This window comes from Jaculus jaculus, chromosome 18, assembly GCF_020740685.1.
Source record: "Jaculus jaculus isolate mJacJac1 chromosome 18, mJacJac1.mat.Y.cur, whole genome shotgun sequence".
In the NCBI taxonomy this organism is placed as follows: domain Eukaryota; kingdom Metazoa; phylum Chordata; class Mammalia; order Rodentia; family Dipodidae; genus Jaculus; species Jaculus jaculus.
This window is the reverse complement of record NC_059119.1, coordinates 32,684,516-32,698,829: the sequence shown is the minus strand read 5'-3', so window position 1 is coordinate 32,698,829 and position 14,314 is coordinate 32,684,516. Positions and strand designations below refer to the sequence as shown.

Sequence of the window (14,314 nt, the reverse complement as noted above, 5' to 3'; positions counted from 1 at the left end):
GAAACTCCAGACAGAGAATTCAAAAGAATTGTTATCAATGTTTTCAAAGAAGATATGTGTAAATGCATGAATGAAATCCTGAATAAATCTAAAAAGGACATAAATAAATGCCGAAATGAATTCCAAAGAATACAACAGATGAAATGAGAAAGTCAAACCAGAATATAAAAATGGGACTCAATAAAGGGATAGGAATCCTGAAGAAAACCCAAACTGAGATTAAGCTGTAAATAAAAAATACAAGTCAAACGAAGAGACAATAGAATGAATCAAGTGGAAAACAGAATATCAGGACTTGAAGACAAATTGGATTAATTGATCAGAACCATTGACAAGTTAAAAAAAAAACATTTGAATGTAACATGAGAGTTATTCAGGATACCATGAGAAGATTAGATGTTCAATAATGGGAATAGGCACAAATATTAAAAATAGAAAATACTTTCAAAAACTTACAGAAGAAGATTTAAAGAGATACCCATTTGGGTACAAGAGGAATATCGAACACCAAATGGGCAAGACCACAAAAGAGTCCCCATCTCATATCATAGTGAAGTCACTAAATACACAGAACAAAATGCTCAAAGTTGTAAGGGCTAGCCACGTAAAGGCAAGTCCATTGGAACAACAGCTGATTTCTCAGTAGAAACTAAAAGTGAGAAGGGCTTGACAGGATGTATTTTAAATATTGAGAGGCCATGGCTGCCAACCCAAATAACCATACCCAACAAAATTATTTCTCATAATGAAAGGAGAAAGAAAAGATTTTCATGATAAAAGCAGGCTAAAGGAACTCATGAGCACTAACCTAGCCCCACAGAGGACACTGGATAGAGGAGTTTGCATTGAAGAGAAGGATAAACACACCTAAGAGGTTACAAGGTAGAAAAATGATAACCAATGCTAGAATGGTTGTTAGGAAAATCCAGGTTATGAGAGCACCAAATACCCCAAACCACCGGCACAACACTTTTCAATAATAACTCTGAATATTATTGGTACCAATTCCCCAATCGAAATACACAAGCTAATAGGCTGAAAAAAAAAAAAAAAAACAGGACCCATCCTTTTGCTGTCTTTAAGAAACTTACTTTACTATTAACAATAGATACCATGTTAGGATGAAAGGATGGAAAAAGATATTCCAAGCAAATGGAACCAGGAAACAAGCAGGTGTTGCCATTTTGATATATAACAAATAAACTTCAAACCACAATTAATCAGAAGAGATAAAGATTATTTCATATTGGTCAAAGGAAAAATCTACCAAGAAGATATAACAATTACAAACATGTATGTACCAAACAGAGATGCACCTAATTTTACATAAAACAAATCCTACTAAAGATAAAGACAGAGAGAAATCTCAATACAGTAACAGTAGATGACCTCAACACTTCACTTTCACAAAAAAAAAAAAACAACAACAACAACAAAAAAAAACACCATGCTATCTGGGCAAAGAAACAAAAAAAAACAAAAACAAAAAACAAGCAATGGAGTAAAAAGACATGATCAGTCAAATTGACCTAACAGACATTTACAAAACATTTCATCCAAATACTACAGAATTCATCTTCTTCCAGCAGCCCATAGAACTTACTTTAAAATAGATCACATATTTTGGGACACAAAACCAGTCTCAACAGGTTTAGGGAAATTGAAGTAACTCCTTGTATTTTATCTGACCACAATGCAATAAAGCTAGAAATGTAAACAAGGACAACTGAAGAAAATATGCAAATTCTGGAGATTAAACAATGCATATAATAATAATGAATGGGTCATCAAAGAAAGCAGAAAGAAAGTCAAAAAGTTCCTATAACTGAGTGAAAATGGAAACAGAATATACCAGAACCATGGGACACAATGATGACAGTCCCAAGAGGTTTATAGCTCAAAAGTGACTATATTATGTAAACAGAGAGCTCGCAGATAAATAACATAATGATGCACCTGAAGGCTCTGGAAAAACAAGAGCAAACCAAACACAAAAAGTACAAGATGAAAAGAAAGAAGGCAGAAATCAATAAAATGGAGATTAAAAAAAAAAAAACAATAAAAAGAATTGATGAAACAAAGAGTTGGTTCTTTGAAAAACAAGATCAACAAACCCTTAGCCAAAATACCCAAAAGACAAACCCAGAAAGAATATGAGTGTTGCTGTCACAGCTAGCCTGAACACGGTCTCTACGGACACTGAGGTCTGAGAATACTCAAAACTCATCAAAGCAGACAGCTAGAGACTGTCAAGAGTTCAACACTAAAGGAGATTTCTACCACACACTCCAAGGCTGAGGCAACATGGCAGAAGAAGGGGCAAAAAGCATCTAAGAGCCTCACAGTGTGAACTTTGGGGCACTGTCCTCCCAACAGGAACCAACTGGTACGTTCATGATCCCACACTGGTTACCAGTACCCCCACAAGACCAGCACAGTTCAGAGATCATCAGTATTTGGACATTGAGGATGGAGGAGGACAAAAAGAACTAAAAAACAAAACAGAAGAAGAACTACCTTTTAAGAGGAGGTTCTTCAGGGGATAGGGGCAGGGAAGAGGGGCCAAAGGAGGATAAAGGGATGGGAACATGGTCAAATTACTGTATGTTCACATATTAAAGTTCTTAGTATAAAAAAAAAAACAAATAAAATAGAGAGAAGACCCAAACCAACAGAGAACATTACAATAGACACTAATGAAATTGGAAGAATCATGAGGATGTACTTCAAGAACCTGGGCTGGAGGGATGGCTTAGCAGTTAATGCGTTTGCCTTCAAAGTCAAAGGACCCTGGTTTGATTTCCCAGGACCCACTGTAGCCAGATGCACAAGAGGGCACACGTGTCCATAGTTCATTTGCAGTGGCTGGAGGCCCTAGCATGCCCATTCTCTCAATCTCTCTCTCCCCCTCCCTCCCCCCCCCTCTCTCTCGCCTTCTCCCTCTTTATCTGTCAAATAAATAAATAAAATGTTTTTTAAAAACTCTATATCTCACCAAATTGAAAATATAAGAGCTGGGCGTGGTGGCGCACGCCTTTAATCCCAGCACTCGGGAGGCAGAGGTAGGAGGATCACCAAGAGTTCGAGGCCACCCTGAGACTACATAGTGAATTCCAGGTCAGCCTGAGCCAGAGTGAGACCCTACCTCGAAAAACCAAAAAAAAATATATATATATATAAAATAAATGGATGATTTTCTAGATCCACATGACCTACCAAAGTGAAATAAAGATTAAGGTTTAAATGACCTATAACAAGCCAGAAGATTGAAACAAAAAAAAACACTTCCCATCCTGAAGTCCAGGTGCAGATGGGTTCCATGTAGAATTCTCAGACCTTTAAAGGAAGAACTGAAATTACTACTTCTCAGATAATTCCATAAAAGAAAAAATGAGGAAATGTTCCTCCTTCTATGAAGCCAGAATTTATACTAATAACAAAACCAGCAAAAAAAAGAACACTATAGGCCAATATCCCTGAAGAAACATAAATGTGAAAATTCTCCATAAAATACTTGCAAACCAAATTCAAGAACATATCAAAAAGATCAGCAATCTCAGTCTAGCAAACTTGACCCCAGAGAAGCAAGGAAATCTCGACATACTTAAATCAGTAAATGTAATGCATCAATAGACTCAAGGGCAGAAATCACATGACCATCTCAATACAGAAAAGACCTTTGACAAAATCCAACACCATTTTATGATTAAAAAAAAAAAAGCTTAGCGGTTAAGCGCTTGCCTGTGAAGCCTAAGGACCCCGGTTCGAGGCTCGCTTCCCCAGGTCCCACGTTAGCCAGATGCACAAGGGGGCACACGCATCTGGAGTTCGTTTGCAGTGGCTGGAAGCCCTGGCGCGCCCATTCTCTCTCTCTTCCTCTATCTGTCTTTCTCTCTGTGTCTGTCGCTCTCAAATAAATAAATAAACAAAAAATATTAAAAAAAAAAACAGTGGAAAGACTAGGGATGGAGGGCACACATCTCAACATAATAAAGGCTATCCACCACAAACCTATAGCAGCATCATACTAAATGGATACAGACAAGAAGATCTCTCCCCTGCTATTTAGCATACTGCTTGAAATCTGAGCTAGAGCAAAAAGAAAAGGGAAAGGAACGAAAGGGATACTAATTGGAAAGGAAGAAAACAAAGTATCCTTATTTTCAGATATGATTCTATGTATGAGACACTAAAGACTCTACCAGAAAACTCCTAAAGCTGATAAACACTTTCAGCAAAATAAACAGAAAAAAAAAAAAAAAGTTGACACCCAAGTCAGGTGTGATGGCGCACACCTTTAATCCCATAGGAGGATCACTGTGACTTTAAAGCCAGCCTGGAAGTACAGAGTAAGTTCCAGGTCAGCCTGGGCTAGAATAAGACTCTACCTCAATAATAATAATAATAATAATAATAATAATAATAATAATAACAACAACAACAACAGCACACAGAAATCAGTAGGTTTTTTTTTTTTTTTTGGTGTTTTGAGTCTTGCTGTAGCCCAGGCTGACCTGGAACTCACTCTGTACTCTCAGGCTGGCATTGAACTCATAGAGATCCTCCTACCTCTGCCTCCCAAATGCTGGGATTAAAAGCATGTGCCACCATGCCCAGTGGTAGCCATATGTACATATGGCAAACATAATGAGAATCAGGGAACAGACCTATTCACAATAACCACAGAACAACTAAGTATCTTGGAATATTTATAACCAAGAAAGTGAAAGACCTGTACAATGAAAACCTTAAAACATTGAAGAAAGAAATTGAGAAGATACCAAAAGATGGAAACATCTCCTCTACTCGTGGATTGGAATTAATATTGTGAAAATAGCCATTCTGCAAAAAGCAATACATGATTCACTGCAATCCCAATCAAAACCCCAGTGCAGTTCTTCTCAGAAGTAGACAAAATAACCTTAAAATTCGTATCGAAAGACAAAAGGATAGCCAAAACAGCCCTCGGCAAAAGAGTATTGATGGAGTAACACCATATCAGAGTCATGGTAATTAAACTCTAACAAAAACAGCGTGAGACTGGCACAAGAACAGACATGTAGACCAATGAAATAGAAAAGTGGGAACAGATGTGAGTCCATATAACTATAGCCACCTGATTTTTGACAAGGATGTCAAAAGCACACATTGGAGAAAAGACATTTTCAACAATGGTACTGGCAAAATTGGATACGTATGTAGAAAAATGGGACCAGACCATTATCTCTCACAAAAGTCAACTCTGAATGGACCAAAGACCTCAGTGTCAGACCCAAGCCCTGAAAGGATGAGAGGAGAAAGTAGAGACCATGTCAAGGCATAGGAAAAGGCTTTCTGAACAGTACCCTGGTTTTCTAGGAAACAGGGCAAACAATCAACCTCACGAGACTAAAAAACTTCCACACTGCTATGGAAACCATCAACCATGTTAAGAGGCAACCTACAGAATGGGACAGAGGATTAATATCTAGAATATACAAAGAACTCAAAAAAACTAAACAATAAAAAAATTAAACACCCCAATCAAAAAATAGGCTATAGCCAGGCGTGGTGGCACACACCTTTAATCCCAGCACTCGGGAGGCAGAGGTAGGAGGATCGCTCTGAGTTCAAAGCTACCCTGAGACTACATAGTGAGTTCCAGGTCAGCCTGAGCTAAAGTGAGACCCTACCTCGAAAAACCAACAAAAAGGGGGGGGGCATGGAACTGAACAGAGAGTTCTCAAAAGAAGAAATTCAAATGGCTAATAGACATCTTTTAAAAAAAAATGTTCAACAATTTTAGCCATAAGAAAAATGCAAATTAAACCAACTCTGAGATTCTATCTCTCCCCTGCCAGAATGGTTCTCATCAAAAAAATGAAATAAATGCTGGTGAGGGTGTGGGGGAAGAGGAACCTTTATTCACTCTTAGAAAGAATGTAAACCAGTACAGCCTTCATGGAAATTAGTGTAGAGGTCTCTCAAAAAGCCAAAAAAGATCTACCATCTGACCCAGCGATGCCACTGCGGGGCATATATCCTAAGCACTGCCTACTTTACTGTAGAGGATACTTACTCATCCATATTTATTGCTGCTGTATTCACAATAGCTAAGAAATGGAATCAGTCTCAAATGCCCATCAGCTGATGAGTGGATAATGAAGACATACATTTACACAATGGAGTTTAGTCAGTTGCAAAGAAAAATGAAATTCATAGGAAAATGCATGGATCTGGAAAATTTTATACTAAGTGAAGTAACCCAGGCTGATAAAGAGAAATGCTGCATGTTGTCTGTCACATACAGACTTTGAGCTTTTAGATTTGTTTGTAAGTCAGAGTAAGAAAATAAAGGCCAGGAAGCTAGAGAAGAGCTATGAGGGGAAGGGCTTAAGAGAAGGGGGCAGTGGACGTGTAGGTAGAGGGTGTAATACTGGGGTGGAAATGGTTAAGTGGGATGAGGGGAAGAAATTGAAGGATAGGAAAGGCTGTGGGGAGGGTTAATCAAATCTAAAGACACTATAGAAAAGCTATAAGGAAACCTATCTCTTTCTTAGATAATTGAAATATATAATTAATATATATGTACTTTTTTACAAAAAGAGAGTTTGGGCAAGAACTTCCTGTGAGGGTGGATAATGCTACTTTCTGAAGCTATAAGTTGTTGAAGGGAATCCATAGTGTCAGGTCTGGGGTCCCAACCAGTGAGTAGTTGAGGTCCCACAGGCCACCAAAATAATGCAGCTATTGCCAAGGCTCTTGGCTATACCCACCAGAACTTGACAGCAAGACTCTGTGGTTCCAGGACACTGAATAATCAAACTGGAACTGGGCTGGAAGCTTCTGCCCCGCTGACTAGCTGTCCTAATGCTGGAAAGGGCGGAGCAGGGCTGCTAGGGGAGAAGAGGCATCAACAGTCTTAGCCAACAGTGGATCTATCCTGAGTGCTACACAACCAGCCATCCAGGCAAGATGTGCTCTCTGTGCAATAGTGGCATGACTGTTTTGGAGCTAACCAACTGCTCTCTCGATTGGATTTGAGGTCTGGAGGAATTTCATGCCTGGTACTGGAAACCTAGCCAAAAGCCTGTGGCTGGGGAGGTCATAAAGTCTTAAGAGGGAGCCACTACTATCATTTGACTAAATGAATATGTTGTGCTCATCAAATTTCTCTTTAAATACTTATGTGCCCATATACTTCATTTATGGCCACAGATTAGTGTTAGACTCACCTCCGGTCAGAGGAGCTTCTTTTAGCAGATGGTAGTGGGTACTGGGGGAACTGAAAGCTGATGAGTATTGAGAATAAATTACTGAGGAGTGCTCATCACTAAATGAGTCATCTCTATCCTACCATAGTCTCCAAGGTTCAGGTAGAAGACGGCGCAGAAAGGATGTAAGAGCCAGAGGATGGGGGATGAACACTTTGAGGCACTATCCTCTGGACAAGAAGCAACCATTGCATTCATCAATTTATAGCAGCTGCTATTGTCATTATAAAACCTGCACAATATTGAACCCATTACCATTTTAACGTGAATAGCAGAAGAGAAAAAAATAAGACATTGGGCTGGAGAGATGGCTCAGCAGTTAAGTGCTTGCCTGTGAAGCCTAAGGACCCTGGTTTGAGGCTCTATTCCCCAGGACCCACGTTAGCCAGATGCACAAGGGGGCGCACACATTTGGGGTTTGTTTGCAGTGGCTGGAGGCCCTGGTGTGCCCACTCTCTCTATCTCTCATCCTCTTTCTCTCTCTGCCTGTCTGTCGCTCTCAAATAAATAAATAAAAATGAACAACAAAAAAAGACATCAAGACTGGGCATGGTGGCACAAGCTTTTAATCCCAGCACTCAGAAGGCAGAGGTAGGAGGATTGCTGTGAATTTGAGGCCAGGCTGAGACTACATAGTGAATTCCAGGTCATCCTGGGCTAGAGTGAGACCCTACCTAAAAAGAAAGGAAGGAAGGAAGGAAGGAAGGAAGGAAGGAAGGAAGGAGGGAGGGAGGGAGGAGGGAGGGAGGGAGGAGGGAGGGAGGGAGGGAGGAAAGGAGGAGGGAGGGAGGGAAGGAGGGAAGGAGGGAAGGAGGGAAGGAGGGAAGGAGGAGGGAAGGGAAGGGAAGGGAAGGGAAGGGAAGGGAAGGGAAGGGAAGGAAAGGAAAGGAAAGGAAAGGAAAGGAAAGGAAAGGAAAGGAAAGGAAAGGAAAGGAAAGGAAAGGAAAGGAAAGGAAAGGAAAGGAAAGGAAAGGAAAGGAAAGGAAAGGAAAGGAAAGGAAAGGAAAGGAAAGGAAAGGAAAAAAAGAAAATGGCATAAAAATAGAAGGACTATTTGTAAAGGAGAAGGAGTTCAGTGGAAGGGGGTTGGGGAGAGGGTACAAAAGAAAGTAATGGGATGGGATTATGATCAAATTATATGACATTCACTTATAAAAGCTGGTAGCAAGAGTTAAAATTATCTAATCAACAACCACAAAAGGCACTATGTCACCTGCAGGCAAAGTGTACATTTACCAGCTAGATGACCTCCAATACATCAGGCTCTCCTTAGTGTCTGTGGGGCAACATACACCTTGAGCACCCGTAATCCAGTAGCCTAGTATTGGGATCTTTTGGAATGCCTGTAGGTCACTGTACGTGGAAAATTCCATACTATAAACCTCTCAAGCACAAAATTTATCAAACTTTATATAAAATTGCCATCAAGATCTGTGTTAAGGTAGATATGCAACCTAAATGTCCTTTGTGTTTAGGTTTGCATCCCATCTCCGAGAGAAATTAGAATGTATATGCATATATTCCCAAGCATCAACGTTTAAAACACTTCTGGTCCCAAGCATTTCTGATAAAGGATACTGAGCTTGGAGTTGAATCATGTAAGCACTGCTTGCGGAGTCACTGTGAGTTTAACTGGGGGAAAAAATGTGTGCAAAGCTCTTCCCATGTTCCAGGGTTCAAGGGTGAAGTATCCAGTACCCTCTTTGGACAAGCCCTCCAACCTGCAAGTCTTCAGCTTCTCCATATGAGAAAGGGTGTGAATTTATGGATACTCATGGATTTATATTAGACTTGACCAACTTTAAGACTTTTCTAGCTATAATTTCTTTGTTCCAAGGTTCTCAGACCTATCGTGCTTGCGTTGGTGTGTGAGTTGGGGCTGGTAAGGTTGGGAATGCTGCTTCAGTGAGAACTCTCCAGGCCTGACCAGCTCTAGCCGGACCCTCCAAGGGCGTCTGTATGTGCAGGATTACATGAAGAGCGGGCAGAGAAAACAGGTTGTCTTCTCGGTGGTCAGTTTTAATGAATGGCTCTCAAGAGCATTCTCCATTCTGCTATAGACATCATGCCTTCTTCTCAGCAATTGAACCCCAGCAATTGAAAAGCAAGCCAAGGCCGATACCTCATGCCCAACCTGATTCCACCTATAAGCCAGCCACTTAAAAACCACTCTAAAACCAGGCGTGGTGGCGCACGCCTTTAATCACAGCACTCGGGTGGCAGAGGTGGGAAGATTGCCGTGAGCTCAAGGCCACCCTGAGACTCCATAGTGAATTCCAAGTCAGCCTGGGCTAGAGAGAGACCTTACCTCAAAAAAGAAAAAACACTTTAAAAACTCCAGATAGTGAGTGCAGCAATGGGGAAAGAGGGGGTGGGGAGGAACATGGCTATGCTCTGAACACTGCCTATCAAGCTTCCCAAGGCCAAGGTCATTTTCTTTAAGAATGGACACAAACAGATATCCTACTGAATGTGTTCTTGGCCATTGCTGTGGACAACCTGGCTGATGCTGAAAGCCTTACCTCTGCCCAAAAGGAAGAAGAAGAAGAGAAGGAGAGAAAGAAGCTGGCCAGGTAACCTTCTAAGCTTAGCTAGCCCCAGTTCTGGAAGGCCATTCCCACTGGTGGTAGGGAGGCTGGGTGCTCGCCCAGTGAGCCATTCTGTTAGGCATGGGGGTCAGCCTTCCTATAGTACTTTTGGGCATCATTCTCTGCTCCTAGGCATTATTCTGGAATCTAAGGGGCAGGGGGTTGTTGTGAAATGTAGTATCTGTAAAAAAAAAAAAAAAAAAAAAGTTGCCCTTTCCTACCTGCCTAGGAAATGAAAGGGTCCTCCTTTGGAAAGGGGAGCATTTGGTATATAAAGAGGGGAGAAGAGAAAGTCAGCTTCCAGAAGGAAACAGAGTCAAGGCTCAGACTGTGCTTTTTTGGACCCCATCAGTGTGTGGGGAGGCAAGATGGGCCCTGCGTTGTGTTCCGTCAGCATCAATCCAGGACTGTCGCATGTTGCGCCTCTGCTGAGTACTGAGCAGAGACCCTCCAGGGACCAAGAATCCTCTGGTTTAGGGAGAGGATTGACTGAGGTTCTGAAAGAGGCCAACTGGGTGCGAGACAAGTCCAGGGATATCTCAGCCCTGCGGCACGTAGGACAGAGCCGTGCATGCGATGTGCCCTGGGAAAGTCTGATGGGCGTAGATCCCGCGGCTCTCCGCTCCTGCTGTCCTCAGATCACAGCAGGTCTTGTCCACCCTGGCCCTGTCATGCTAGTGAACATCCACTCTTCTGTTCTTTCATCCTGCTGACCGGCCAGGACTTCCAGCCCGGAGAAGAAACAGGAGGTGGTGGAGAAGCCGGCACGGGAGGAGACTAAGGAGGAGAAGATTGAGCTGAAGTCTATTACTGCTGACGGAGAGTCCCCACCCACCACCAAGGTGAGGAGCTGCCCGGGGACAAAGATGTGCTTTGGAACACGACCGCTAACTATAATGAGCTTCAAGACCCCCTCAACCCCTTCTTCCTTGTCTGCCTAGATCAACATAGATGAGCTCCAGCCCAGTGAAAACGAGGATAAAGGTCCCTACTCCAACCCAGATGCCACAGGTACCAGTTGCATGACCGGATCCTGAGATTGGGAGGTCAGGGGTAGAGAGCCAGCCGCAAAATAGCCGTGTGGGAATGGCTAAGCACTGGTGATAGGAACTGTGACTTTCCCCCACAAGTACCTCACGCTGCTAAACATCTCATGTCTGCATTTAAGAACTACCAGCTTCCATCTCATAATACTAGCAAGAGAGGTAAGATCATATTTGAGCAGGGCTTCTTAGCATTTCAATTACTTTACTTATTATTTTAAGTTATTATTTTAATTGCAAAAATATCCATGAGGTAAATTCAGTTCCCCACAAATAATAATTCAATACATGTATAGCATGTGCAAAAGGTAGCTCACATTTCTTCTTAAGCAATGTGTAAATTCTTGATTAACAGGTAATAATTGCTGATATTTGTGCATAGTATACATACATATCTATATCTATATCTATATCTATATCTATCTATCTATCTATCTATATATATATACACATTCAAGTGGTTAGCATTTCTGTCTCCCTATTTTTAAAACCTTTATGTGCCACGTTTTTAGTTTTGTTTTTGTTTTCAGTTCTTCTTAAACTAAATGATAGGTTGTTGTGAGTTAAAGGCCCCCCAAAACTGTGCTATGGAACCCTAGGGCTTGTTATGCCTTCTTTCTACCCAGGTTTGGGTCTGTTATTCAGCCTCCCTCTATCCCAAGGCTCGTGAACTTTTTCTATTGGTGAGCCCTTCTCACCCAAGAAATTATTATGTGACTCCAGGTACAAAGGTATATAAAGCAGGCTTACAAGTAAAACATTTACTGATAATAGATCTTAAAGATCTTTTAAAAGAATTCTTTGTTTATATACATATATATATAACTTTACTATCTATTAAAGACTAAGGCAAATTTGCACATTAATAGGATGGAGATGCTTGCTTATTTTTATGTGAAGAGTTAAATTTTGGCCAAATGTTTGATACAGCAGGACACAGAACATCTTCATCATTTTTAAGAATTGATATTATCATTTTATGATCATCGATGTTGAGGATGCTACTTCACATACATACTTAAAGCTGGGTATGGTGGTGCACGCCTTTAATCCCGGCACTTGGGAGGCAGAGGTTGGAGGATTGCCATGAGTTCAAGGCCACCCTGATACTACATAGTGAATTCCAGGTCAGCCAGGGCTACAGCGAGACCCTACCTCAAAAAACCAAAAAAAAAAAAAAAAAAAAAAAAAAAAAAAAAAGACTAATCCACATACATACTTAATACAAAATAACAGAAGAATGTTTAGGGCCATATTCAGAAATTATTGGAAATTCTGTCCTAATTCCAAGACAAAATTCATTTAAGAACTTTTTGCATGGGTTTTGTTTTTCATGTAACAAGTTTTTGATATTTTGTTCATTTATTTATTTAAGAGAGAGAGGACAGAATGGGTATGCCAGAGCTTCTAGCCACTGCAAATGAACTCTAGATGCATGTTGTGCATCTGGTTTTATGTGGGTCCTGGGTAACCCAATTTGGGTCCTTAGGCTCTCCAGGCAAGCATCTTAACTGCCGAGCAATCTCTCCAGCCCTAACCATTTTTTTTTTTTTTTTAATGATGCTGAAGTCAGCAATTCAAATACATTTTCTTCAGGTCAAACATGCTAACGTAATCCAGAGATATACTAATGTGATACTTAATGTAAGGAATGATGGTAAGAAAATACTGGTTTTGAGCCGGGCGTGGTGGCGCACGCCTTTAATCCCAGCACTCGGGAGGCAGAGGTAGGAGGATCACCGAGAGTTCGAGGCCACCCTGAGACTACATAGTAAATTCCAGGTCAGCCTGAGCCAGAGTGAGACCCTACCTCGAAAAACCAAAAAAAAAAAAAAAAAAAAAAAAGTTTCCTTAACTAAACCATTATGTTTCTCTAACAGCAGAAGACTTTGCACACGGTTCATAATACACAGCCATCTTAATCCGAACTAAGGTGTTTCAGGCAGTGTTTGTGGCGTTGGTGCACGGTGCAGAATGTGCTTGCTGCGCGTTTAGAACCAAAACGGTGGTGAAGTTATGAAATGCAACATGGTGGCTGTGCTTGCAGGAAACACCTCCAATTAGTACATGTTTTATTTTGAATTAATTAATTTATTTATTATTTATTTATTTGAGAGAGGAAAAGAGGCAGAGAGAGAGAGCGAGAAAGAGAGGATGGGTGTGCCAGGGCTTCCAGCCATTGCAGACAATCTCCCAGTACCCAGATGCATGCGCCACCTTGTGCATCTGGCTAACGTAGGTACTGGGGAATTGAACCAAAGGACCCGGATGCAATGCCCCAGGACCCACGTTAGCCAGATGCACAGGGGATGCACGCATCCGGAGTTCGTTTGCAGTGGCTGGAGGCCCTGGTGCGCCCATTCGTTCTCTCTCCTCCCTCTTTCTCTGTCAAATAAATAAATAAATAAATACATAAAAATAAAATATTTTTAAAAAAATTAAGCTGCTAAGACATTTGCTATTTTTGAGATGTAAAATGTAGTACAGGACCTCCCCTCTATTTCCCAGTCTTTAAACCCAATGATGCATTTTTGCTGTCACCAATCCTGATGACGCAGTGCTTGGTTCCAGTGGCTCTGATGTTTTTGGTGATTAAGTACAACTTAGGGAGACTTATGCAAAAGGTGTAATCTCAACCCTAAGGGTAAAAACACTAACAGCTGTTAATGTCGCTATCAAATTTGCTACCCACATTTTGATGTTGACAAGCAAAATTAGCTAAGTTGTGATTCTCCAAATTCTGATGAAATGTGGAAATCTTTTTAAGCAGGGCAAAAGTAGATTAAAGAAATATAGGAAGACTTCCGGGGGGAAGGGTCCTCGAAAGAAAGGGGGCTTACAGAATCTTGAATCGTAATGGACTTTCCATAATACTTAATGTATATGATCTGAGTTTGAACCATGAAATTAAAAAATAATAATAATAATTCTGCTCAGTAGCTTGCTTTTAAATTAAAAAAAAAAAGCTATCGCTGGAGTCTGAAATATTTAGAAGTTACTTCAAAAAAATGTTCCTAATGGAAACAGGGGAGATAAGGAAAATTAGATCAGGCAATCAGTGTTGAAGGCAGGTAGAGGAAGGGTCGCTCGCTTTACTCCTATGTATATGCTGACAGTTTAAATAGAAAGACAGAAGGCGAACCCTCTGGGCCCTGAGAAAGATCTGCCACAAGCCCTTCTGTCCTCCAGGATGCAGCTCCCTGCAGACAGTGGAGACAGATCACACCAGAGAGCCCTTGTGCCTCCACAGCCAGGCTCAGACCCGCCCGTTCTGTATGGCAAAGGGGGTGGCAGGCGTATTTCATCTATGACCATCATCTGCAATTGCAGAAAATGGAATCCTGGCTTTTCTTTGCTGCCCTGATGAAGTATGGGAGGATATGCCCACGAGAACAAAAGACTAACAAAAGCGTATCCCACACGGGCCATC

At 41.2% G+C, this 14,314-nt stretch overlaps 1 protein-coding gene across 6 annotated transcripts in view; it reads left to right on the top strand.

The window, feature by feature from the left end:
- Positions 1 to 14,314, top strand: part of Cacna1c (calcium voltage-gated channel subunit alpha1 C) — a 669,544-nt gene that overhangs the window by 549,136 nt on the left and 106,094 nt on the right. For all 6 annotated transcript variants that reach the window (XM_045137293.1, XM_045137289.1, XM_045137291.1 and 3 more), the window contains 3 exons: positions 9,712 to 9,826; positions 10,563 to 10,683; positions 10,783 to 10,852. In XM_045137293.1, the coding sequence (XP_044993228.1) occupies positions 9,712 to 9,826; positions 10,563 to 10,683; positions 10,783 to 10,852 (306 nt within the window). The remainder of the gene's footprint in view (positions 1 to 9,711; positions 9,827 to 10,562; positions 10,684 to 10,782; positions 10,853 to 14,314) is intronic.